The sequence below is a fragment of the Phascolarctos cinereus genome, unplaced genomic scaffold (assembly GCF_003287225.1).
Source record: "Phascolarctos cinereus isolate Bilbo 61053 unplaced genomic scaffold, phaCin_HiC Scaffold_3;HRSCAF=262, whole genome shotgun sequence".
In the NCBI taxonomy this organism is placed as follows: domain Eukaryota; kingdom Metazoa; phylum Chordata; class Mammalia; order Diprotodontia; family Phascolarctidae; genus Phascolarctos; species Phascolarctos cinereus.
Window position 1 is genome coordinate 238,701,081 of NW_027555736.1, and position 25,400 is coordinate 238,726,480.

At 37.4% G+C, this 25,400-nt stretch overlaps 2 protein-coding genes and 1 pseudogene across 3 annotated transcripts in view; 2 read left to right on the forward strand and 1 right to left on the reverse strand.

Moving 5' to 3' along the window:
- Window positions 1–1,392, reverse strand: part of L3HYPDH (trans-L-3-hydroxyproline dehydratase) — a 15,793-nt gene extending 14,401 nt beyond the window's left edge. The window contains exon 1 of the mRNA XM_020986475.1: window positions 610–1,392. Coding sequence (XP_020842134.1) covers window positions 610–1,327 — 718 coding nt within the window. The 5' untranslated portion in view covers window positions 1,328–1,392. The remainder of the gene's footprint in view (window positions 1–609) is intronic.
- On the forward strand, window positions 1,336–25,269 carry JKAMP (JNK1/MAPK8 associated membrane protein). Of its 2 annotated transcripts, none has more exons than XM_020986477.2 (7): window positions 1,336–1,398; window positions 9,223–9,314; window positions 9,918–10,072; window positions 15,278–15,484; window positions 18,479–18,660; window positions 22,276–22,352; window positions 24,447–25,269. In XM_020986477.2, exons 1-7 carry the CDS (start codon window positions 1,395–1,397, stop codon window positions 24,660–24,662), a joined length of 933 nt encoding a protein of 310 aa, XP_020842136.1. In that variant the 5' UTR covers window positions 1,336–1,394; the 3' UTR covers window positions 24,663–25,269. The 2 variants fall into 2 exon arrangements, with proteins under 2 accessions (XP_020842136.1, XP_020842135.1); XM_020986476.2 differs by lacking the exon at window positions 1,336–1,398 and adding an exon at window positions 1,423–1,558.
- On the forward strand, window positions 3,585–9,215 carry LOC110208427 (ribosomal protein eL22-like pseudogene; annotated as a pseudogene).
- Window positions 25,270–25,400: the final 131 nt, after the last annotated feature.

Below are 25,400 nucleotides of genomic sequence, written 5' to 3' on the forward strand. Positions count from 1 at the left end.
AGCATCTGGCACATAGGAGTTGCCATGTAAATGTTATTATTGTTATTGCTGAGCTGCCAGGCCCTGTTGCCCAAGGTCACACTATGTCTGAGGCCATATCTGAAATCCAGAAGATGAGTATTCCTGGCTTCATGCCCTGCGCTCTATCCACTGTGCCACCTAAGCTGCTACACACACACACACACACACACAACGTATATATGATTGTATAGGATATATTATAATGAAAATTGTCAAAACATGCATTTAAAAAAACAAGTCCAGGAACCCCAAATTAAGAACCCCTCTTTTAACGTGTTGGCTTGACCCATATCAACGTTACAACTCAATAGTCTTCCCAAACTTGCAGGGAATACTCGTAACCAGCCTTGTGATTTTCGGTTGTTTATTTATTATTAATATATAATTACTGTATCATATGGGATAATTACATTTGATTAATTTCTCATGACCCCGAGTTGGTTGCAATTAGTGAACGCTCGATTAACACTTTAATCAAAATAAGCATTTTAATCAGCGGCACAGTCTTCGTCAGAAGGGTTGCTAGGTTACACGTGTCCTTCCCAGACCCCTGAACCCAAGGGGCGCGGGCGGGGTGCTCGGGGTTACCTGTGGCCAAGGCAAAGGCCGGGACGCTGTGGAAGCGAACGGGCCCCCGGCTGCGGCCCCCCTCGCACTCCACGAAGGCGGTGACCAGGCCGCAGGGGCAGTGCAGGCGGACCTGGGCCTCGCGGACACTGGGCGGGGGCGGCGGCACCAGCCCGTAGTCTAGCGCGAAGCGCCCCAGGGCCAGCACGCCGTGGCCGCACATGGAGCTGTAGCCCTCGTTGTGCAGGAACAAGACGCCCGCGTGCGCGTCGGGCAGCTCGCTGCGCACCAGCAGCGCCCCGTACATGTCCCGGTGCCCGCGCGGCTCCAGCATGAGGCGCCGCCGCAGCGGGTCCAGGTGCTCCCGCACGTAGCGGCGTTTAGCCAGCACGGTGGGGCCGCCCACCTCGGGCCACCCCGCCAGCACGATCCGCAGGGGCTCCCCGCCCGTGTGCATGTCCACGACCGACAGCACCGGGGTGCCCGAGGCGTGAGGGGGCAGCTGGCGGCTGTCCCGCGGGACCTCCATGGGAGACGCTGCCAACCAACGAGCATAGGAACCGATCCAGCGGGGCTTTTGCCCAGGAACTGGCCGAGAAGGCGTGTGGATGGGCAGCGGGGTCGGGGAGGCGTGGCCTTGGAAACAAGAGCTGCCACTATTGGTCGACAGGGGCAGGGGGCGGGGCATTAATCTACCGTCGCCACAGTTACCGGGAGGCGGAGCCCTGCGAGCTCCCATGTCCCGGATGTGACCGCCCAGGTGGTGTGGCCCTTCCGCAGATCCGGGTCCGGCATCCGAAAGGCCAATGGGTGAGTGTTCCGGAAGCGGTCGCCCCGAGGCAGGGGGCGGTGCTATAGTTAAGCTGTAGCCACGGTTACCGGGTTTGGGAGCTCCTGCGGCCCGTATGTAATCATCCTAGCTGGTGCAGCCTTTTGGCTGGTCCCGGTTCTCAGTCCAAAAGGCCAATGGGTGAGTGGTCATAGATCCCCGCGCGCTGTCCCGCCACCTCACTCTTCCGTGGGGTCCAGCTGGGGTGGGGATGGAGGGAAACTGGACTCATGCCTGCTCCCTCCCGCGGCGTCGGCTCCCGCACCCGTCCTTCCCCTCCCCCGACTCGGCGCTTAGGCCGGAGCAGCTGCAAGGCCCCCCCACCGCGACCCTGGCCTGTACGTCGGGGAAAATGAGCGTCCGAAATGCAAGGGTTTCCGGGGCCCCGGAGTGGGGTGCTGTCGGAGCAGAGGAGAGGGCGGGAGAAGCTGAACCCGACTTAATATGAAATAAACTCATTTATTAGAAAAGTCCTTTTGTGCATGTGTTGGTAGTAGAGAACGGTGATTTCAAAATTCAGATGCTGAATCTAAGTCTATCAGTAATAATATTTACATAACGCTTTAAGGTGGAGAGAGGGTGGGGGTAGAGTGAGTTCAAAATTTAAAACGCTGTCTAATTTATTAATGTTTATGTAGCACTGTACGGTTAGCATGGGGGTAGCGGAGTAATCTCAAAATTTAAAATGCTGAGTCTAAGTTTATTAATATTTCTATAGCACTTTAAGGTTTGCAAAGGTTTGGGGAAGTTATTTCACAATTTAAAATGCTGAATAATAACTTTGTTAATATTTATATAGCTCTCAAGAGTTTGCAAAAGTTCAGGGAAGTGATTTCATGATTTAAAATTCTGAGTCTAATAAATGTGTTAATATTTATATAGCACTTTAAGTTTTGCAAATATTCGGGGACGTGATTGCAAAACCGGAAATTCCAAGCCTAATAAGTGTATTATTAATAATTTTATAGCACTTAAGGTTGTCTTGGGAGGAGGGAGTTCAAAATTTAAAATGCTAAGTGATAAATATTGTCAATAATAATATCTATATAGTGCTTTAAGGTTTGCAGGTGATGCGGGAAATGATTTCAAAATTTCTCAGCATTTATGCTGAGTCTACTAAGCTTATTAATAACAACATTTATACACCCAATATAAGGTTGTCATGGAAATAAGGGAGAATGAATTAAACATTTTAAATGCTAAGTAATAATTTTAATTATCAGATTTATTCTGTTATCTCATTTGATCCTCACAACAACTTTTTGAGGTAGGTACTGTTTATTATCCTCATTTTACAACAAGGAAACCAAGGCTGAAAGATGTCAAATAAGTGAATTGTCCAGAGTTAAACAGCTGGTATTTGCAGGAAACAAGATTTGAGCTTGGATGCTTCCTGACTCCAGGTCCAGCACTATAGTCATTTCACCATCCAGCTCTGGAGTATGATAATGAAAAAACAATGAAGGAAACGTCTTTCTTGTACAAAATTAAGCCAATGCTGTCAGTCAACAGGTATTTATTTAACTGTTAGTATATACCAGGCACTAGATCTTCATTTTTCTGACTTCAAATCTAATGGTTATAAAGGAGAACTGGGTTCACATCCTACCCCTCACATTTATTTTCAGCCAAGAGACAGTGGGCAAATCATTTATTTTCTCTAGGCTTCAGAGTCCTTCTTTGGAAAAGAAGTTTCAGGTGGTTGGACCCCAAGAGTTTTACTTTCCTGCTCAGCTCTAAGTTCTACAACTCACCTAAATAGTCATTATGTGTCAATCTACATGTAAATCCTTGAGTTGGGTACTTGGGAGATTGGTGAGTGAAGAATGAGTGAAACTGAGTGAAGACTCATCCTCAAGAGACTTTCCCAAATTAAATCATTTCCAGAATTATCTCTGGCTTCATATTAAAGAGGATCAGTACACATTTGTTAGGTATCTTTTCTGAGCAAAGCATTGTGATTCTGACTATTAAAAATCCATCTAATAAATTTTTATTAAGCACTTAGTATGCACTGGGATGTAAGTAAAAAACTCAGTCCTTTAGGAGCTTACCTCCTAAAGAAGTAGGTAGCATGCATATAAGTGGGTATATATATCTATATATGTGTGTGTGTAGATAGATAGATAGATATATAGATATATATATATATATCTATATATCTATCTATCTACACACACAAGATAGTTATCAGGTCTTTGGAAGGTAACTTTAGTGGAAAAGATATCAGCTGCTCTGAGGGCTGGAAAAGTTCTCTTTGTAGAAGGTAGTATTTGAACCAAGTCTTGAAAAAAGTTAGGAATTTTAAGAGGCAGAAATGAGGAAAACAGAACATTTGAGGCCTGGGGGACAGCAACTAGGACAGTATGGCTGCGCTGTATGGTACATGGAGGCAAGTAATATGTAAGAAGACTGGAAAGTTAGAAAGGGGCATAGTTGTGAAGAACTTCAAATGACAGAGGAGTCAGTTTTTGATCTTAGAGGTAATAGGAAGCCTATAGAACAGGAGGAGGGACATGTCCTTTGCTTTAGGAAAATTACTTTGGCAGTTGTGTGAAAATTGTATTACACTGGGGAGAGACTTGAAGCAGTGAGATCAATTAGGGATCTATTGAAATAGTCCATTGGAGAGAAGTAATAAGGACCTGAACTAGGGTGATGACCGTGTGAGTGGAGAGAAGGGGAGTTACCTGACAGATGTGATAAAGGAAGAAATGATAAAGATGAGGTCAGAAACCAAATGGCAGGAGGTTTAGAAGATTGAGAATCGTTTCTTCATGTTTTATGTCCAAGATGGGACTGCAAAAAAAAAAAAAAAGAAGAGGAGAAAGGAGATGGGGAGAAGGAAAAGAAAGGAGAAGGATGCTGGAAGGAGGAGGAGGAAAGACTAAGAAATCGCCTTTTAAGTTTAACCTTGATCTTAACCATACAGTAAAGGGTGGAATTTTTGATTCTGGAATTTTCAACAATTCTTAAAGCCTGGAAAACTAGAAAATGTTATTTATATTGAACTTTTCAAAAAATAAGATCACAGTTATGTCTGAGAAACAGTTCTCCAGAAAATACTTAAAATACCTTACCAAGAAATACCTTAAGACCAGTCTTCATGAATGGTGTTGTGTGGTTGCATATGACAAGAAGACTTGTGAATTTCATTATTTCCAGATTAGTCAAGATGAGGAAGGATCTGAATCTGAGATTAGGTGGAACCCTTTCAGTAGGGTTTTGCATCTTAAAAAGAGTTCAAAACAATGAAGCATTATGAATATATTTAAGTTTACTGGTGAATAAAATCTGCAACAATTAAGAAAAGTGAGAGGAGAAAAAGGAGAAGTAACCAAGCATAGACTTTTTTTCAAGGAGTTTAGCTGAGAAGGGGAGGAGAAAGATGGGAAGATATTCAACAGGGATGGAAGTATCTAGGGAGGATTTTTTTTTATATTTATTTTAAAGGATGGAGGTGATTATGTGGCCATTCGGTAGGAAGAGATTGAAGATTAAGGAGAAAGGAGATGATAGTGGGGGCAGTCTGATGGAGAACATGGGAGGGGTTGGGATCAGAGAATATGATTTTGGCAAGGAAAAAGACCGCATCATCAAAGACTGGATTGAAGCAGGAATTTTTCCAGTGAAGTATGAAACAAGGACCTCAACTGAGAGAGTCAGGGGAGGAAATGCTGGGGGGGGGCTTATGGAGAGAAGAGAGTGTTTTGAACAGCCATAATAGTGAATGAGATAGAGAATTAATTAAGGAGAAATAGAAAGATTGCCTTGTTTCAGTGAGGGCTCAGCTGAGTTTAGATCACATAAATTTGTAGTAGACTCTTCTCAGCATGGTTTTGTGAGTTCCTTCAACTCTGTTCAGCAGGTATAGATTGGGTGAGAAATTGTATAGAGTGAACCTCAAAGGCGTTAAGGTTGTTGAGTGTTGATGAAAGGGAGCATCTGGACTGGGCGGTGGGAAATAAAACCACTGGGATCAGATTAGGGGTAGAGGGAGGTGAAAGAGAGGAAGTGCTACCAGTACTCTCTGGAAGGAGTCAGGTCTCAGCGAATGCCCGACATAGAGTTCAGGAAAAGAGGTCTAAAGTGAGAGTAAAGGCTTGGTTTTGTTTGTTTTGAAATTATCAAGATTTATTCAAATCAGGTTTTAATTATTTTAAAAATTATTTATTTTTAACATTCTTTTCATTAAAAAGTTTAAGTTCCAAATTCTCCACCTCCCCACTCCTGCTGAGAAGGCAAGCAATATGATATCAATTTTGTATGTGAAAGCAAGCAAAACATATTTTCATATTAGCCCTATTTTTTAAAAAAGCAAGAAAAAAAGTGAGAAAATGATAGCTTCAATTTGCACTTAGTTCATCAGTTCTCTCTCAGGTGATGGATGGCATTTTGTCATCATGAGTCATTTGTAATGGTCTTGGATCATTGTAGGGATCAGAGCAGCCAAGTCTTGCAGTTGATCATCATCACAACATTGCTATTACTGTGCACAATGATCTCCTGGTTGTTCTCCCTTCACTCTGAGTCAGTTGGAAGCCACCCCTCCACCCTTGTCTTTTCTTGTGGCACAGTGGTACTTAATCTCAATCACATACCACAGCTTGTTCAGCCATTCCTTAATTGATGAGCATCCCATCAATTTCCAACTCTTTGCTTCCACAGAAAGAGCTGCTATAAATATTTTTGCTTGTATAGGTCTTTTTCCTTTTTCTTTGATCTCTTTGAGATACAGACCTTGTAGTGGTGTTGCTGGGTCAAAGGGTATGCACAGTTTTATAGCCCTTTGGGCATAGTTCCAAATTGTTCTGCAGAATGGCCAGACTAGTTTACTACTCCTCCAGCAGTTCATTAGTGTATCTGTTTTTCCATATCCTCTCCAGCATTTGTAATTTCTGAAAGGTATGAGGTGGTATTTGAGAGTTGCTTTAATTTGTCTTTCTCTAATCAATAATGATTTAGAGCATTTTTATATGACTATAGATAGCTTTGATTTCTTCTGAAAACTGCCTGTTTATATCCTTTGACCATTTATCAATTAGGGAAAGGCTTTTTTTTAAAAAATAAATTCGACTCACTTCTATGCTCAGTATACATTTGAGAGATGAGGCCTTTACCTGAGAAATTTGCTATAAATTTTTTAATATTATTTCATTGTCTGTGGTACCTTTTTAGCAAAATGTAGTTTCCCTGATTATTTCTTTAATTAAATCTATTTTTGAGATCATGATTACTAGCCCTGCCTCTTTTATTTCAGCTGAAGCATATTAGGTTCTTCTCCGGTCCTTTTATTTTATCTCTGTATGTGCCTTTCTGTTTCAGGTATCTCTTATAAACAATATGTTGTTGGATTCTGGATTCCATTCTGCTATCTGCTTTTTTGTTTTATTTTTATTTTACAGATGAGCTCATTCCATTCCCATTCATAGTTATAATTACTGTGTATTTCCCTCTGTCCCATTTCCTTCTGTTTGTTCTCTTTTTATCTTGTCTGTCCTTAAAAGTCTTTTTTGCTTCTAACCATTGCATCCCTTAATCTGCCCTCCCTTTTATCATTCCACCCCTCTACCTTCCCCTGCCCCCCCTTAGATTGAGAGTGATTGTTCAGTTTGTTTGGGATTTCCAGAGGTCACAGTAGTAGGGGTTGTCTGAGGGTGGGGAATGGGATATTAGGATTGAGGTGGATAGGAATGGGTAGACAACTGGGGTAACTTCTGGCACTCAGTGTTTCAGAGATGGTCAGAATAAGAAGGGATTTGACTAAGCTAACTAACTGTTGGGGAATAAATTCAGGCAGAGTATCTATGAGTAGAGAAAGGTTGGCTGATGAAGGTAGGTGATTACAAAGTTCAAGGCCCAGACTTAGGGCAGGCAGGATATTGTTGTGTCTTGGGGAACCTGTGGTAAATTATCCTTATGACTGGCACTAACAGGCCTGGCAGTGTTGTGGCCAAGGAGCCTCTTGAAACCTAGTAAAGAGACAGAAGGGGGTGTGGTCTAGGAGACACCCAGCAATTGAGTAAAATTAAACAGGAGCCGACTTAGGATGTTACTTTTTATTTTCTCCAGCTCTCAGTTATGAAAGACACTATTATATTCAACCTTTGAGTAAAGAAGGATATTTCAGGAGAGCATGGGTTTGAATTTATGAAAAATTTTGTCATTTAATATTAAAGAATATTTATATAATTGTCCATTCTTTTCACTTTAGTTCTATGCTCATTTTAAGTATGGTTATTTTTAACAAATTCTGCACTGGAGTTTTATTTTCTAATCTTGCCCCTCTGATTACATCATCTAGGCAAAGATCTTTTCTTAAAAAGGACATTGAACCCTTCAACAATCCTCTTATGTACCAAAGGTCACAACAAGTCAGAGTCTTTTTCAGTTCAACAAGCATTTATGAAATGCCTGCTCTGTGAAAGGTACCTTGCCAGGTCCTGTAGATAACATGGATAGAAAACAACAAATTCCTACCTTTGAGGAGCTTTAATGAAACAAATTATACAAGTAACCAAAATGCAAGTTATAAAATGACTACTTATTCAGGAAAGATCAAATCTTTTCCCTCAAAGGTTTAACAAGGGGAGGAATCACAGCTCACTGGGGAGATCAGGGAAACATGGTAGCTGAAGTGCTAAACACCCTTTAAAAAAAATTTCTGGGGCAGCTAGGTGGTGCAGTGGATAGAGCACAGGCCCTGAAGTCAGGAGGACGTGAGTTGAAATGCAGCCTCAGGCCAAACGCTTGACACTTACTAGCTGTTTGACGCTGGGCAAGTTACTTAACCCCAACTACCAAAAAAAAAAAAAGAAAAAAGAAAAAAATTTCGCCCGATATGCCATGCAACCCAAACCTTGCAGCCAAGTTCAGTGACGTGCTTTGAAGGATATTAGGAGGTATATGTGTGCTTTCTTTAAATTTTTGAAAGCCTTCAGAGAGATGTCTGTGTATGTAGATATGAAGAGAGAGAGCAGAGCTCTAGAGATGTTAGTAGCTTGGTGACACAGTAGATAGAGTGCTAGGCCTGGAGTCAGGGAGACCTGAGTTCAGTTGCAGCCCCATACCCTTAATAGCTGTGTGATTCTGGGCAAGTCGTTTAGCCTGTTTGCCTCAGCTTCCTCATCTGTAAAATGGAGATAATAATAGCATCTGTCTCATGGAGTTGTTGTGAGGATCAAACGAGATAATAATTGAAAGGTGCTTAGCACAGTGCCTGGTATAAGTGTTACAGAAATGTTAGCTGTTAGGATGCTGCTCTTCCCCCAGAATTGCTATACCCTGAAGCTAAGTACGTTTATGGTGGTGGCACCAATTAGTTGGAGATCTGCCAGTAAGTATGCACTATGACCAGATCACGACATTCTCCTAGTGCATTTAAGGCGGTAGAAACTGCCATGTGATAGGGAAGTGAGCTTGGGAGAGATAAAGGGAGAAATGCTAGCACATTATTAAGTGCTTGATATTTGCATGTCTCAGTTATCAGTTACGAAAAGCTATATCCAGACAGGAATTATATTCTTATCTAGAACTTTGAAATTGCATAGAAATAAGATTGAAAATTGCATGTCATGTTTCTTATGGCCTCTGACTGTAAGCATTATTAACAGGTAACATTTATATAGCACTTTAAGGTCTGTCTTCTCTGTGCCTGTGTCCAGGCTTGCATCCAGCTAAAGGAAATAGTGATATAGTGAGGTGACATTGAAATATGTTCTGTTTGCGCAAAAAGGTTTCCACTGTTGTTGTTTCATTAGTATGTTCAGTAATATTTTACTCTTTTGGCATTTGTTTTTAAAAAGCTATTGATATTCAACCAGCATGCCTTGGACTTTATTGTGGGAAGACACTGATATATAAAAATGATTCAACCGAGATATATGGAGAATGTGGGGTAAGTCTTAATGTTTATTTAGTGCTTCATCAGTCAGTTTTTGATCTTCGTTTTTAAAAATCTTTACAAAAGTAAAATTTTGTTCTTCTGTCTTGCTTAAAGGTTTCCACCATTTATCAGAAGTTCATTAGCATAAAAATCCATATTTTATTATATTGGTTATCTGCAGAATAGTGCATTTCTTCCTACTAAGTTATGTTTACTCAGCACATATTAAATCACTTTTTATAGTCATTCCTAATTATTTTTATTATTTCCCATAGCATATTGTATATATAGTAGGTTAGCATTCCACCTCCAGAATATCCCTATGGAATTATTTTTAAATTTATTTAATAAGCAGATTTTCTATAATCAACTACTTTAGCAAGTAGAGTCCATTCATTATAAAATATTTAGTAATGCAGTTATGATAAATCTTATGCAGGTTTCATGAAAGGAACACATTTGTGCTTTAAGAATGTCTTTTTTTATTTCTGAAGGCTGCAGATAATTAAATGTTTGGACTGAAATAGAGGATCTTATTAAGTAATTATGTTTTTATGCTTTTAGTTAATATTCCCAAAGTAATTCTGTAAATAAGAAAGTTTTTCTATTTTTCAGGTGTGCCCAAGAGGACAGAGAACGAATACTCAGAAATACTGTCAGCCATGTACAGAGTCCCCAGAACTTTATGACTGGCTCTACCTTGGCTTTATGGCCCTGCTTCCTCTTGTTCTCCATTGGTTCTTCATTGAGTGGTATTCAGGCAAAAAGAGGTTAGCTAGCCTTGCGTATCAGTGAAAGTTGTCTGGCTGGGGAAAGGATCTTACAGGACAGGGATTCTTAACCTGGGATCTATGCACTTGCATTGGAAAAGTTGGTAACTGTATTTTAGTAGAATTGATTTCCTTGATAATCCTATGCATTTTATGCATTTAAAGGCATTCTGAGGAGAGCCATAGGCTTTACCAGTGTGCCCAAGGGGTCCGTAATACAAAAAAGGTTAAGAACTCCTGTTTTAGAAATACAGTATTCAAATTAAATATCTTCAGTTATTTACCTTCGGATTATAAGTACTGACATAGTTGAATAGTTATTGAATAGTCATAGTAATCCAAAGCCAGCTGAATTTTAATTAACAAAGTAAATATTCTTTGTCTTTTATTTTAGGAGTTTAATTAAAGGAGATGGTTTTATAACTATATGTAGTATCTAATAATAGTACAGAACTTACTTTGACTTAATGTTTATAATTACAGGATTGACAAATATTTTAATTTAGTGGGATGATAGCCTTATATAATTAACATTTGTTTACGATGATACAGATGTGACCAGATGTAAGAAAATTGATAGGAAAGCACAAATAAATTGGTGATTATTTGCATCAGAAAATGATTGTTTCCTTTCCAAAATTAGGGCAGGGTCTGTCTTTTCTGTTTGTATCCCCAGCACTTAGTACAGCACTCTTTATTCACTTATTCAGAATAATTCATAGAGGCTTCTTAGAGAGCAGCTCCTAAAAATGATTTTAACTTAATGCAGGGAAGAAGATTGGTGGAATGATAACCTTAAAGATAAATTGCGATAATATCTCTATAAACAATGACATTTCTTTGTCTGACTTAGAGACTTAGGGACCTATTCCAGGACTTACATTAATGGTTATTTGGCATGAAACTTATGTAGGCAATGCAAATAATCAGGGATAATATGTTTATCTTTTCTATTTCACATTTGGGGGACATTCAACAGCTGTTTGAATAGGTCAGGCTCAAGCTGTTGTAACTTCATGCAGTGTCTTCCCTCCATTCTAATTTGGTCTTGAATTTGATGTTTGAATAACTAGTCTGTGGTCTGACCGTATACTTTCAGCTAACCTGGAAATGACTTCTACCATAGTAACTAGTTACATCGTCTCTATTAAGATACAGTCGACTGAATTTTTTGTGAGGTTGTTTAGTACTCACGAGAATTAAATTGGAATAGGCCAGGAAAGGGAAATGGAAAGATTTTGTTCAATTCAGTAAAGCTTTATTAATCTTCAGAGGTGGAGTCTGCCAGCAGACCTGTACTAGGCTGAGACATGCTTTCTCTCTTGAGAGAAAGCCTTAGAAGAAAACTTAGGCTGCATTCTGTTTACTTCCAACCAGGTGGTAACAAATACAAACATAATCACACTAGCATCATACATTTATATTGAATTTTAAGGTTTGGAAAACATTTTACATATATTATTTAATCATCCTTGTAAGGATAAGGTATATAAGTGTAATTATCCCCATTTTACAAATGAGAAATGTGAGACTTAAAGAGGTTAATGGCCATGACTGCGTAGCTAACAAGGTAAGATTTGAACCCAGGTCCCTCTCAGCATTAAGTCCAGCATATTTTCCACTAAACTATGCTGCCTCTCCCTTGTAGGCAGCTCTTTTTATATGGTTGATGAAAAGTCCTGAATTATTAAACTTTGTCTTGATTTAATTCTACTCCTTAACTACTGTAATAACCTCCTAATTGATTTCCTTCTATTCTGTCCTCTATAATCTATTACAGCTGGCCGGGAAAAAAAAATCTTGTAAAGCACTTCCCTGCTCAAATATCTTCAATAGCTCCTTCTTGACACTGAAGGAAAGAAGGGAAAAAGCACTAATAAGTAAGGAAATCAAAAAGGTGGAGATGGGCAGTGGTCCTTGAGCTCAGTCTGGAAAGAAGCCAAGGTGCTAAGAAAAGAGGTGGGAATATAATCCTGGTATGGGGGCGGAGCCCAGCTTGGGGGGAGTGGGGTAAGGTGGGAGGCCATCTCCTGCTTCCTTACTTTGAATAAGCTGGTCCCTATTCCTGGAATGCGTGCTGGCCTCACCACCTCTTAGAATGCTTAGCTTCTTTCTAGATAAAATACCAGTGCTTTAGCTTGGCATTTTCATTGTGGCTGTGGTCTGTCTTTCTAGGCTTATTTTACTTTACTCCCCTTTAGGCCTTCTGTATTCCAGCAACACTGGCCTACTTGTTATTCTGTGAACTTAGCTGTCTATCTCCTGCCTACTTGCCTCAGCACAAGCTGTCTCTCATACTTGAAATGCAGCTCTACTTCAGCTCTACTCATTAGAATCTTTTGCTTCTTTCCAGGCTCAGCTCAAGTTTCCTACAGGAAACCTCCACCAGTCTTGGCTAGGTTCTCTCACTCCTCTAACATAGCTTGTATTTACTTATCTATTTACATCTAAGTTTTTTTGAGAGGAGAGAATTTTTTTTTTGTCTTTGTATCAACAGCATCGGGCCTGCTGGCTTACTGTCTTGGATGTAGTAGGCTTTTATAAATGTTTATTGAAGAGACTATATTCAGATTTTTTTTTGATAGAGATGTCTCTGTATTTGAAACCACTACATTTAAGGATTAGAAATAAAGATGAGACATCTGTAAAACAGATAATTTAAGTTATTGAGGGAAATGGACTTTAATTTATATAAAACGTTTTCCTAGGGATATGTTTACGGTGGTGTTGTGCTGGTGCTTGCAGTATTTAAAATGTAGAGGATTGAACAGTTGAGTGTTTAGGATAGAACCTGATATGCTTTTTAAAATCCCACATTCCTCAAGAGGACTTTGTACACAATAACAGCCACGTTATGCAATGACTAAGATTGTTAAACTGAACCTTTCTCAGCATTATGAGGATCTAAGACATTTCCAGAGGCCTCGGGATGGATAATGCTGTTCACATTCAAAGAAAGAACTGTGGAATTCGAATCACTATCACTGATTTTTACCTTCAGTTGAGTTTTGTTTCATCTTTCTGATGGTTCCTCGTATTGGTTTTAATTTTTACTTACAACTTCACTAATGTGAAAATATGTTTAATGGGTATGTAAATGTAAAGCCTATGTCAGATTGTGGGTGTCTTGGGGAGGGGGAGGGGGAGGAAAAGGGAGAAAAATTTTCAACTCAAAAGCATATGGGAAAAATAAAAAAATTTAAAGAGAAAAAAGAAAAAAAAGAAAACCTCACGTTCCTGTTCCAACTTTGTCTTTTCAACATGGACCTATTAAAAATGAAATGCTTTCTTGAATGTTTGTAACTTTTATGCCTGTAGATTTGTGATCTTACTGACATTGGTATGCCCTGCATTGGTGCGTGATCGTTTCTCATCTGTACTTTCTTATCCGTATTCTCCCGTAGATGAGCTTATACATGTAGTCTTAAGTAAACTCTTGAAAATTTACTTAAGTAATTTCAGTAAGTCCGTATTTTATAGTTGTAATTTTTTAATGTGATACCACAGTAGTAATGATTTATCATATAAATAACCAGAAAATCACTTTCTGAACCTTTTTATGGAATAAAAATTCCTCTGTCTTATATGACGCACCACATAATTGACCACTATTGGAAATGATAATTTTGTATTTAAAAATATGAGTAGCACTGGTAGCCAAAAATGAAGTTAAATAAGATGATAGAGTAAAATATTTTTATTTATTCAGTGTTACCGTTCTTATTCTCCACTGAAATTCTGCTTCAGTGCTCCATGTCGGCACGGAAGTGACCATCAGTTCTCAGAATCATTCCTATAGAGCGTAAGCCCTGGCAGGATCAGTTAAGCTGGAAATTCTTGGGAGGATGAGCTTGGAGATGGCTGTATATTGTCTGAGGTCCAGCCTGGTTAAGTTGAGAATCATCATTATCTCAACGGCAGATGATAAATATTACCACTCACCACAACTTGAAAGTTGTCTGCATAGAGGGGTTGCAGTCTGAATTACTGAAAGTCCATTGATAAAAATCAAAGATCTTTAAAGTATCGAAGTAGCGTCCTTATCTTAGAATCTTAAAGTTTGGAGGGACCTTAGAAGTTATCTAGTCTAATATAAACCCATTTTATGACATCCTCAACAGGCAGGCATCCATTCTGCGCTCATCCATCACAGTACTGGTGAACTCACTATTTGTTGAGGCAGTCCTTTCCACTTTTACATAACCTCCCTTTGATTTTCACCTTTTGATCCTAGTTTTGCTTTTTTGAGCCCAAGAAGAATAATTTTAATTCTTTTTGATAACTCTCAGATAATGAGGGTAATATTCCTATCTTCATCCTCTCCTCCAAATGTTTTGTTTTCTGGGCCTCACATTCCTAGTTCTTCCAACCAGTCCTCATATGACAGAGTTTTGAGAGTCCTCTTATTGTTCTGGTAACTCTCTTTTGGACACCTCCCTGCTTGTCAATATGGGGATCAATTTTGGACACAATATTTCGGATGTTATCTTACAAGGATACAAGAGGGCACCTCTCTGTTTCTAGATACGTGCTTCTATTAATGTAACCTAAAATTTTGTTCTCATTTTGGGGCAGCTACTTCACACTGTTGATTCATTATACTGTGAATTACTAGTGTAGGACTTTATCATCATCCCTATTAAATTTTATGCTAGTAGATTCGATTTATTGTTTCAGCCTGTCAGGATCTTTTTAGCTCTGTCCTCTAGTACCATGCTCACCCAGCTTTGTGTTGTCTATAAATTTGATCCAAGACGTTTCTAAAAATATTTAACAGGGTCAAGGACAGAACCAGGTAAAACATCTCTCCTGGTTGATCTCAGGTCATCAGTGCTCTTTGGTTCTGTTGTTCAGTGAGTTCTGAATCTGCCTGACTAATTCTGAAATTACTCGTGCTTCCATAAAATAGATTCAGCAAAGTGGACTGGAGGCTCCCAGTAAACATTTTTTATAGTAATGGTGGTTATCATCCTCTTAAAGGGGTAGAGATAACTTCAGTGTACATTTTTACTTAGATTGTGCCATTTGCTAGTGTTAAATCTGGGAAGGTTATCTCTTTTCTAGGAGATGGATTTAAAATTCTTCTCAAATTTCATATTTGCACCTTCTCTATAAAGTTGTTTTGGTTTTTGATTAATCAGACTCAGAAACAGCTACTATTATATATAACTTTATAAATTTCTTGCCACCTTTTTCTCCCTCTAGTTCCAGTGCATTATTTCAGCATGTAACGGCCTTATTTGAATGCAGTGTGGCAGCTATTGTTACATTACTTGTGAGTGATCCGGTTGGTGTTCTGCAGATTCGTTCTTGTCGAGTATTGATGCTTTCTGACTGGTACACAATGCTTTACAACCCAAGTCCTGATTATATTACCACAATACACTGTACTCATGAAGCTGTCTACCCACTGTAAGTATAGAATTCTTCGTAATTCAATTTATTTCATTTCACTTTAACATTTATTAAGCTCCTACTGTATATAGGGTACTAGTCAGCCCCAGAGAAGAAAAATTTCAGATAATATTCAATCCCTGTTTACATTTAGTTTATAATATAGTGGGGCAATATCACACACACACACACACACACACACACATTTATGTTACTGAAGTGTAAAATAATATGAAAATAACAGAAAGGTGCGAGGTATTTCATGTAAGTTCAAGGAGGAAAATCAGTTTCTTAATGGAGAGTATCTGGAAAAGTTTCATGGATCCTTTGAGTTGAGGAACAGAACAACAAGTAGGATTTCAATGAGACAGAGACATTGATGGAAGCAAAGACATAGAGGCAGAAAAACAGGCCATGTTCAAGAGACAGAAAATAACTTAGTGTGGTTGGAATAGAGACTGTGTGAAGGGGAGTACTAGGAGAGGTTGGAAAGGTAGGGTGGTGCTATATTCTGAACAACCTGGAATGCCAGGCACTGTGGAATGTGAACTTTATTTGGTAGACAATAGGAAATCACTTGAAAACTTTTGAGTGTAAGGGTAAATGATTAGATCTAGTTGTAATCAAGTCAAGCAAAAACATTTACTAAGTGCTGACTATGTGTTAGGTGCTAAAATAAAAAAAGTCCCTATTCAATGATTATAAAGAACTATGAAAGATAGATTAAAGGCTATAGAGGGTAGATGGGGAAGATTTGTTTTAAATGTCCTGCCATTTGTAAATATATGATATAGTAAATGTTTAATTCATCAAAATATTTTTAAGTTAACTTTTATGACAATAAAATGCTAATATAGATTAGGTATTCCTTGTATATTGTTATATTTTGCTTGGTGAAGAAAGTAGGCTAACCTGGTATTTGGATTGTAGGAATTATAGCCAGATGAGCTTTTTGTTTCATGCTAGATGAAATAAGTGCATGTTGAGTGAATTTGAGGGAGCTAGAGATGAAACAGTGCACTTTAGATCAGCATTAGTGTTTTCTGTTAATCAATGAAACATTAATGTAAATAAAGATAAATCGCATAGTCCTTTAAAGGTGGCTACGTATAGACTTTCTGTACTTTATATATGCGTATGTAACAAAATCCAAATAGTGTAAATAAATGTTTTAGGATCTGTCCTAGAGGGTCTCAAATTTAGAAGGATTTGCTAAAGTGGTTATTACTTATAAAACAATTTCTGAGAGTTTCATGCAGTTATAATTTCATAGGCTATTAAAACTGCAGCATGCAGATTTAATTTTCTTTGGAACTTGAAGCCTTAGAGAACTTGTTTGGTCCTGAAATTTTAGAAGGCCTAACTCAGTTGAGGATTGTATGGAGATATAAAATGTGACTATAAAATTTTGAGATTGATTCTGTAAGCTGCACATGAAAATAAGTCTTTTAAATTTATAAGACATCTCTGTGTTGAGAGGTTTATCTTAGAGCCCGCAAGATAAGAGTATGGTAAACATAGGGGGAACGTCATCCAGAGAGCTTCACCAAGATATAAATCAAGAAATGCCAGTAACTTGCAGTAGAAGTAAATGACCCTCTGATTCTTTTAATTACACAAACATATTACCTGCCTATAATCCTTGTCTTAACTATGTCTTCTGAAGACCAAGGTAGACCTATTAAGTGCAGGAATCCAAGGGGGGGGGTTGTGAGAGGGAGTCAAGAAACAAATTTAAAAGTTGAAGGAAACTATATATTTTGTGTTCTGGTAATTCAGTGGGAAACATTTATAGAAAATTGTCAAAGATCTCTAAATCATCACAGCATTTACATAGGATTCCATTCCCATAATATGTTTTTTTTTGTTTTCATTTTTGTTTTGCAAATAGAGGCATACCTACTAACTTAGTGATAAACTTTTGATGGGGAGAAAAGAAGGCAAAGCCCCTCATAACATGCACATTGGAAAGGGTTGAAAAATGTCTTAGTTACTTTGAATGCAAACTTAACTGACTGGAATTTTTAAGAATGAAGATGGGTATTGCAGTTAGTAGTTGCTGCAGTTGCACAAGTACTATTCTCAGCTACCCTTTCATACTACTTTGTGGTGTAAGAGTCGAGATCAAATGTTAATAGTACAGTCTAAGCCACTGAGGCTGAGCAGTTAGGTCCTCAGAGAAGAAAGAAACCTGACAGGTAATTTCTCCAGAAGATTCCAAAACTTTTGAGAACCAAGTAACAGGTGATCGATGCCCTCCTCTGATGAGATAATCAGTTAAGGGAAGGCTTACTCATGGGAGCTCCTTAACATTTATAAGAGCTTCTTAACATTTGAACAAACCAAAGGACAGGTTAGCATAAAGACGCTTATTTTTAGTACTGCGTATAAAGACCATATGTTAAACCTTGCAACATACTGTGTTGAATACAGAAATATTACAGTAGTCCTATAGTAAAGAGTGAGAATGCTGTGGGCAAGGATAACACGAGTACCAAGTACAGGGGATATGATTTTCAAGCTGATTCAAGAATCCTAGGGTTCCAGGGCAGAAGGAAGGACTCTAGGAGGCACATGTTAACCCTGACTGGGTATGTAGCCTGTCTGTCACATTGATGTTAAATCCTTATCATATTGGGGATTTTTGTTTTATTTTTGATGAGATCTGTTATTTCATTGATATAAGAAACTCCTGGGGTGAAAACATCTTTGCAGATTGGCAACTCTTTTTTTAACTTAAGAGCCTTAAGAGAACTGCCAGCCTTTTACCTAATCCATAAGACTCTGGTACAACCTTTATAAAAGGTCTGAAAACTTGATCTTCTCATCAAAGAATGAACTATTAATATATTAAACTTTAAGACTTTCTGATGTGAAAACAGCTGTGAAAGAAATGTAAAAAACTAATATAGTTTTCACTTAAAATTTTATTTCATAGAAGTACCATCGTATTTATTATGCACTAATCTACCTTTTCATCTTAAATTTCATTGATCTAATTTTATTTTATAGATATACCATTGTATTTATCTATTATGCCTTTTGCTTGGTATTAATGATGCTGCTCCGACCACTTCTGGTAAAGAAGATTGCCTGTGGCTTAGGGAAGTCTGATCGATTTAAGAGTATTTATGCAGCACTTTACTTCTTCCCAATTTTGACTGTCATTCAGGCAGTTGGAGGAGGCCTTCTATGTAAGTGGGATGATGTCAGTTAAATACTTTTATCATTTGTACATGTAATAAATAATAAGTGACATTTGATTTCTTTAAATGTTTTAAACACCTTTACTTGATATAAAATGTAAGTTTATTTTAGAAGCACATTGGCCTTTGACAACATAGATGACATTCCATGCCTTTAGTCCACTGTCTTTTTACTGAGGAGAAGTTTGTTTAATGATTAGTTCTCTGAATCAAGATTAGTCATCGCAATAATCTGAATTCTGATGTATTTTAGGGTTCTTTTTATTCATGTTATTGTGTCTATTCTACTTTCTTCTGCATCACTTCATATGTCTTCCCAAATTCATCGTTTCTGTCATCTGGCACTATAATATTCCATTATATTAATATACCAGTTTGTTAGCCAATCCCCAATTGATAGATGCTCACTCTGTTTCTAGTTATTTGTTACCACAAGAAGTGCTACTGCAAATATTTTTTCCCTGCCTTTGACATACTTGAGATATATGTCCAGCATTGGTATTAATTTGGCCATTTTTCTCACTTAATTCCAAATTGTTTTCAGAAATGTTGGATTAATTTAATTTGCCAGCAGTATATTTGTGTATTTGCCTTTCCACAGCCCCTTTAATTTTGACCATTTCCATGTTTTATCATCTTTGCCAATTTTGTTGATGTGAAGTGAAACCACAGTGTTTATTATGCATTGATCTTATTGGTGATTTGGAGCATTTTTTCATATGATTATAGATAGTTTACATTTCTTCTTTCAAAAACTTTGTATCCTTTGACCACTTATCTGATGAGGAATGACTATTGATGTTATATATTTGTGTTATCTTCTTGTATGTTTTGCCAATCATGCTTTTAAAATACTTTTTTGTTGATATCTTTTGTTTTTACATCACCTTCATTTCTGAATATGTTTTACTCCCTCTCCTACCCAGTTAGCCATCCTTTATAACAAAGAATTAAAAAAATAAAGGATAGCAATTCAGTAAAACTAACCAACACAACAACCAAGTCTGACAATGTATGCTGTCTTCTATACCCATACTCCCCCATCTCGCCAAAGAAAGGAGGGAGGAGCATTTTTTCATCTCTTCTCCAAGGCCAAATTTGGTCATTATAATTGCGCACCATTCGGATTCTTTTTGTTTCTTTGTTTTTGTTCTTTGTGTTTGCATTGTTGTGGTCGTTGTATTTGTTGTTTTCTAGAGTCTACTCTCTTCACTCTGTATATTTTTTCTCTGAATTCTTTCTGTTAATCATTTCTTATGGCTCAGTCATGTTCTCTTCAGTCAGTGGACCACGGTTTGTTTAGACATTCCTCAACTGAAGGGAGTGCCCTTGGTTTCCAGTTCTTTGCTATTACAAAAAAATACTGTTATGAATATGGTACCTTTATTTCTATCTTTCACTGCATAGCAATGGGATCTCTGGGTTAAAAGATGTGGATATCTTCATGATTTTTTTATCATGATTCCAAATTGTTTCCCAAAATGGTGATACCAAGTTGTAACTCCATCATATTTTGTATTGTAGTTAATAAACTTTGATCAGATATAGTTGCTGCAAAAAAAAAAAATTCCCCAACATCTTCTACCAAATAAGGAGACTTCCTTTTAGTAGTATGTATTTTTGGCTGTGTTTGATTACTTCTGTGTCTCATTTCTCTAACCTGTTCGCTGAACTACTTTTCTGTTGTCTAACTTGTACTGAATAGTTCTTAAGATTACTGCTTTATAGAATAATTTGAGATCTGGTAATGCTAGACTTCCTTAATTCCTGTGAGGTGTTTTGTTTTTGTTTTATTTTATTATTTCCCTTGAGACTTTACTTGTCATTCCACGGATGCATTTGTTATTAATTTTGTCCAATTCTTTAAAGTAATCCCTCAGAAATTTGATTAGTATAACACTAAATCTTAAAATTAGGTTGTGTTGTCATTTTTATGATTTTGGCATAGTCCAACCATAGATAATGGTTCCCCAATGATTCAAGTCTTCCTTTATTTCTATGTAGTGTGTTGTTTGCCTTGATAGGTTAATACCTAAATATTTTATGCATTTTGTTGTTATTTTTAATGTCATTTCTTTTTCTCATGTCCTCGTGGTTTTTGTTATTAATATACAGAAATTTATATTAATTTTGGGCAGTTTATAATATATATATATTGCCACTTTACTGAAACTGTTGGTTTAATTACTTTTGTCTCCTTCAGTTTCTTTTTAAAATTTTTTAAAATAGTGATGGAGACAGTGGACACCCTGGTTTTACTCCTAATCTTACTGTAAAAGTTTCTGGTATTTTTTCATTACAGATTGTTTTACTTTTCAGTTTTAGATAGGTACTTTTGATCATATTGAAGAAAAATCCTCTTATTCTTACATATCTTAATGGTTTTTAAAAAACATATCTTGAGTACTATTTTATCAAAGCCTTTTTTGTCTTATAGTAATATGATTTATTCTATTTGTAGCTTTACTAACATTGAACCATTTTTGATATAAATCCAACGTTGTCATAGTGAACATTTTAATATATTACTATGGCCTCTTTTCTAGAATTTCATTTAATATTTTTGCATCAGTATTCTTTACTGACATTAGTCTAAAGTTTTCATTCTCTGATTATCTCTCCTTGTTTGACTATCACGATTACTTCATATGAAATGGAAGGTTAGGTAATTTTTATAGTAGGAGATCTCAATGATACATTTTCTTTGTTTTTTAAAAAATGTTTTAACTTTTTTCAATTACATATGAAAACAATTTTAACATACATTTTTTCATAATTTGTGAATTCCAGATTCCCTTCCTTCCCCTTTTTCTTCCCCTCTCCTTGAGAAGACAAGCACCTTTGATGTAGTTTATACACGTGCAGTCACGTAAAACATTTCCATATTAGCTGTGTTGCAAAAGTGAACACAGACCAAAAAAAGAAAAAAAAAAACAAGAAAAATAAAATTTTAAAAGTATGCTTTGCTGTGATTTAAACTCCATCAGTTCTTTCTTTGGAAGTGGATAGCATTTTTCATCATAAGTCCTTTGGAATTGTCGTGGATCATTGTATTGCTGAAAATAGCTAAGTCATTCACAGTTAGTCATCATACAATATTGCTGTTACTGTCTACGGTGTTCTCTTGGGTCTGCTCACTTCACTTTGCATCATCAGTTCATGTAAGTCTTCCCAGGTTTTTCTGAAAGCATCCTGTTCATCATTTCTTATAGTACAATAGTATTCCATCACAATCATATACCATAACTTGTTCAGTCATTCCCCAATTGATGGGCATCCCTTCAGTTTCCAATTTTGTGCTACCAGAAATATTTTTGTACATATCAGACGTTTTTATTTTTCTTTGCACTCTTTGAGAGATAGACCTACTAGTGGTATTGCTGGGTTGAAGGATATGCACAGTTTTACAGCCTGTTAGGCATAGTTATTTGCTTTTTCAAAGCACATTGGTAACCAGACTTTTTCCAAAGGTAAGTTAGCTGTAATTGACTACAGATAAGCCTCTGTGAAATAGTTAATCATCTTATTTTTTGTTTTCTTTGAAATTTACTAAAAATGAGGATTTGTTTGCTTTTTTCAAACACAGTATTGTTTGCCTTGCAGACTATGCCTTTCCATATATTGTATTAGTCTTATCGTTGGTTACCCTGGCTGTATACATGTCTGCTTCAGAAATAGAGGTAAGAATCATTTTTACCTATTGTTAAAGATTTTACAGATTTAAGAACTGTTTATATTTGAATAGAGAATGTGTAATAACTCTTGCAGCTTATTTTATAACCTGTAATAAACAGCTGAAAAATACTAGCGCAGTAAGATATAGTTGCTTTCACTTGTAGGTAAGCTTACGAAAGAATGTACTACAAACTCATGTTTATCCAAAATGGCTAGAGGGAATGTTCCAGTTAGTGGAATATTCTTTTTAACTACAACTTACCATATACCTCTTGTTATCTAGCACCCCAGTTGATATGTTATCATAGAGAGCTGAGTCTTTATCTAACTGAGGCTTATTCTTTTCAGCATCTGATCTTTTTTTTCCCCCCATTTCCCTCCCACCTTGAACAGAGTAAACCATTTCAGTACTTCCATGGTTTAAAATTTTCTCAGTCTCAGTACTCTCCTCACCAAAGCAGATTGCATTCCCTCTCTGATAGTCACTCCAGTGAAGAGTTCTTCATTCTCCTGCCATCCTGCCAACAGGCTTCTTTAACAGTATATTGAACGTTTTCTTTTAATAACTCAGAACTGTCGTTATAAATCTTAATTGTGATACGTGGGGTGATATATGAACTATTGAAATAAGCTTCCTTTCAGAGTGAGAGGCACACGTGGGTCCCTGTCCCCAGACTGCCCAGTGATCCCATCTTTGGTCTTGGGGCTAGCTTCCCTTCTCAGGCACGGGAACGTCAGGGGCTTGTTCCCTGGTCAGTGTTTCCCAGCTTGGCTGTTCCTGCTTAGCACTTAGGAACTCCTCAGGTCTCATCCTGTACATTAGCTTACAAGCCGTTACCTGCCAGTGACAGCTTCGTGATAGCTCTCCTGGAAGCAGAAGAAACCCAGCATTGTCTTGGGGTTTGCAGCTCTTCACTACCGCAGAGTCTACTTTTTTTTTTTAACTTCCTAGTTCATTGTAGTTCTGGATATTTGAGGTTGCCTGAATTCTAGTCTTTAGATAATTGTAGTATTACTCTATACCCTCCATGGGTCAACTCTTCTACTTAATCTACTTTTGGGTTTGTATTATCACACATACAGTTCACAATTTTCAGATAATTAGTGTATGGCCAAATACGACCTAACGATAAAACTGTATTGAATATTAGTCTGGCCTGGTGGAGTTGGGTTCAAGTTCTGCCTCTGACACATACTAGCTGTGGGACCCTGGGCAAGTCACAGCTTGTCAGTGCTTTGGGCAAATCTCTAAAAATCTAAGTAGCAGAAAAGGTGCTCAGTTGAATTGGTAGAGGAAGTTTCCCCATTCAGAGTTCTCTATGTCAATAAAGCATAGCTCCAGTTCCTGTCCCTAACCTTGATGATTCACAAGATGCACCAGCATCTTTCAGCACCTTGGTCATCATGAATATTATCATTGTAATCTTTTTAAAGGTTTGATGATTTTAGTTTTTCTAGATATTTGGAACTTGAGTAAAAAGTTATTTTTAGAACCTTTGGGATTTAAATTTAAAATTTCTGGCTGTATGGCAAGTGACATACTAAGAAATGCTGTGATATAGCTAAAACAGAAAGTGTAATATTCATGTAGCCTTCCAGCCTTTTCTGTAGTCAGTAGGCTTTCAGGGGTGGGAGAGGTAAGTGAAATGGTGCCTCCATTTTTCTACATAGATACCATATGACTCCAGTTTAACCAGATGTGAAGAGAGCACTTGCTTTCTTATAGCTGTAATTCTGTCTTTTTAATTTGTATCTGTGTCAAAAGGGATTAAGATTATTTGTCACACTTTTAAAAGTAAATTTTTTTCACAAAGATCTGCTTTTTCTCCCTTTCATTCCTTTCCACCTCCTTTCCCCAAGAAAAAGCAAGAAAAACAAAACCTTTTTACAAACCTGTGTAGTCAAGCAAAAGAAATCCCACACTGACCACATCCAAAAAAATTTGTCTTAATCTGCACTGTGAATCCTGTATCACGTTTTAATGTAAAAACATAGGCAATAGTTTTCTGAATTCCAGACTTCAGATAATACATATGATGTGTTAAATTCTATCAAGCATATATCTGCATTTCTTTTTTGTTTTGTTTTATCATATATAGTCCTTCAAACATCTTCTCAAAAAGAAAAGGCTAATCATTCTCTTGAGCCACTGGTTGCTTCATGCCTATGGGATCATCTCCATCTCCAGAGTAGATAAACTGGAACAAGACTTGCCGCTCCTGGCTTTGGTGCCAGCCCCTGCTCTGTTTTACATACTTACGGCGAGGTATACCGAACCTACGCGGATCCTTTCGGAAGGAGCCAATGGACATTAAGTGAAATGGAGCGTGTGCCAACAAACCCAAGAAGCATGCTTGATAAAAAGACAAGCTGGGGAATCAATGTAAACGTGTGAACGTGCTGCTTTGTCATGCTGTGGTGCCCCCTCTGCAGAGCTGATGCCACCTGATTGCCAGCAGACCTTGTGGACTAGACTTAGAAAATGCCAAGCAAGCAACCGAGTGATGTGTGGAAGAATTACGCTAAAGGCCCATGATGAAGCACTGTATTGTACTGCTGCTTCAGTTATATTGCAAAAGACAAACAATAGCCCTTTGATTATTTCTAGCTAATTTTTTGCTGTAACACAGAATGGTATTCTACTCTTAGAATTGTCTGTTTCCTAAAAATGAATGTGTGAATGTATGGAAGTTGACAGCGGTGGTGTTATATAAAACATAAAAACAAAATTTTTTTTAAGTTATTTATTTTCACCTGTACTGTATTTTGACATAATAATTACAGAGAATAAAATAGTACTATGCAACAGGTTTTCTGTTCAGATAGCTTTATTGAAGAGATGTTGAAATTATTGTTCCTTAAAAAAAAGAAAGAACTGAATGAAAATTCCAAAATAAAAATTCTGAAATTTTGTCACTTTAACTACATGGTCATTAAGGATTTCCTTGCCTGGCTGATTCTGGAAAAATGCTAAATTCTAAATAGTGATAATGCCATCTTTCCACATTTTCTTGTTTTAAAGCATTCTAATCATTGCCCTGTTAAATTAAATG

Bases quoted from the DNA above. Each gene is read 5' to 3' on its own strand.
- JKAMP (XM_020986477.2), top strand. The intron at 18,661-22,275 runs GTAAGTGGGATG...TTTGCCTTGCAG, and splicing joins AGTTGGAGGAGGCCTTCTAT to ACTATGCCTTTCCATATATT. The intron at 22,353-24,446 runs GTAAGAATCATT...TATCATATATAG, and splicing joins TGTCTGCTTCAGAAATAGAG to TCCTTCAAACATCTTCTCAA.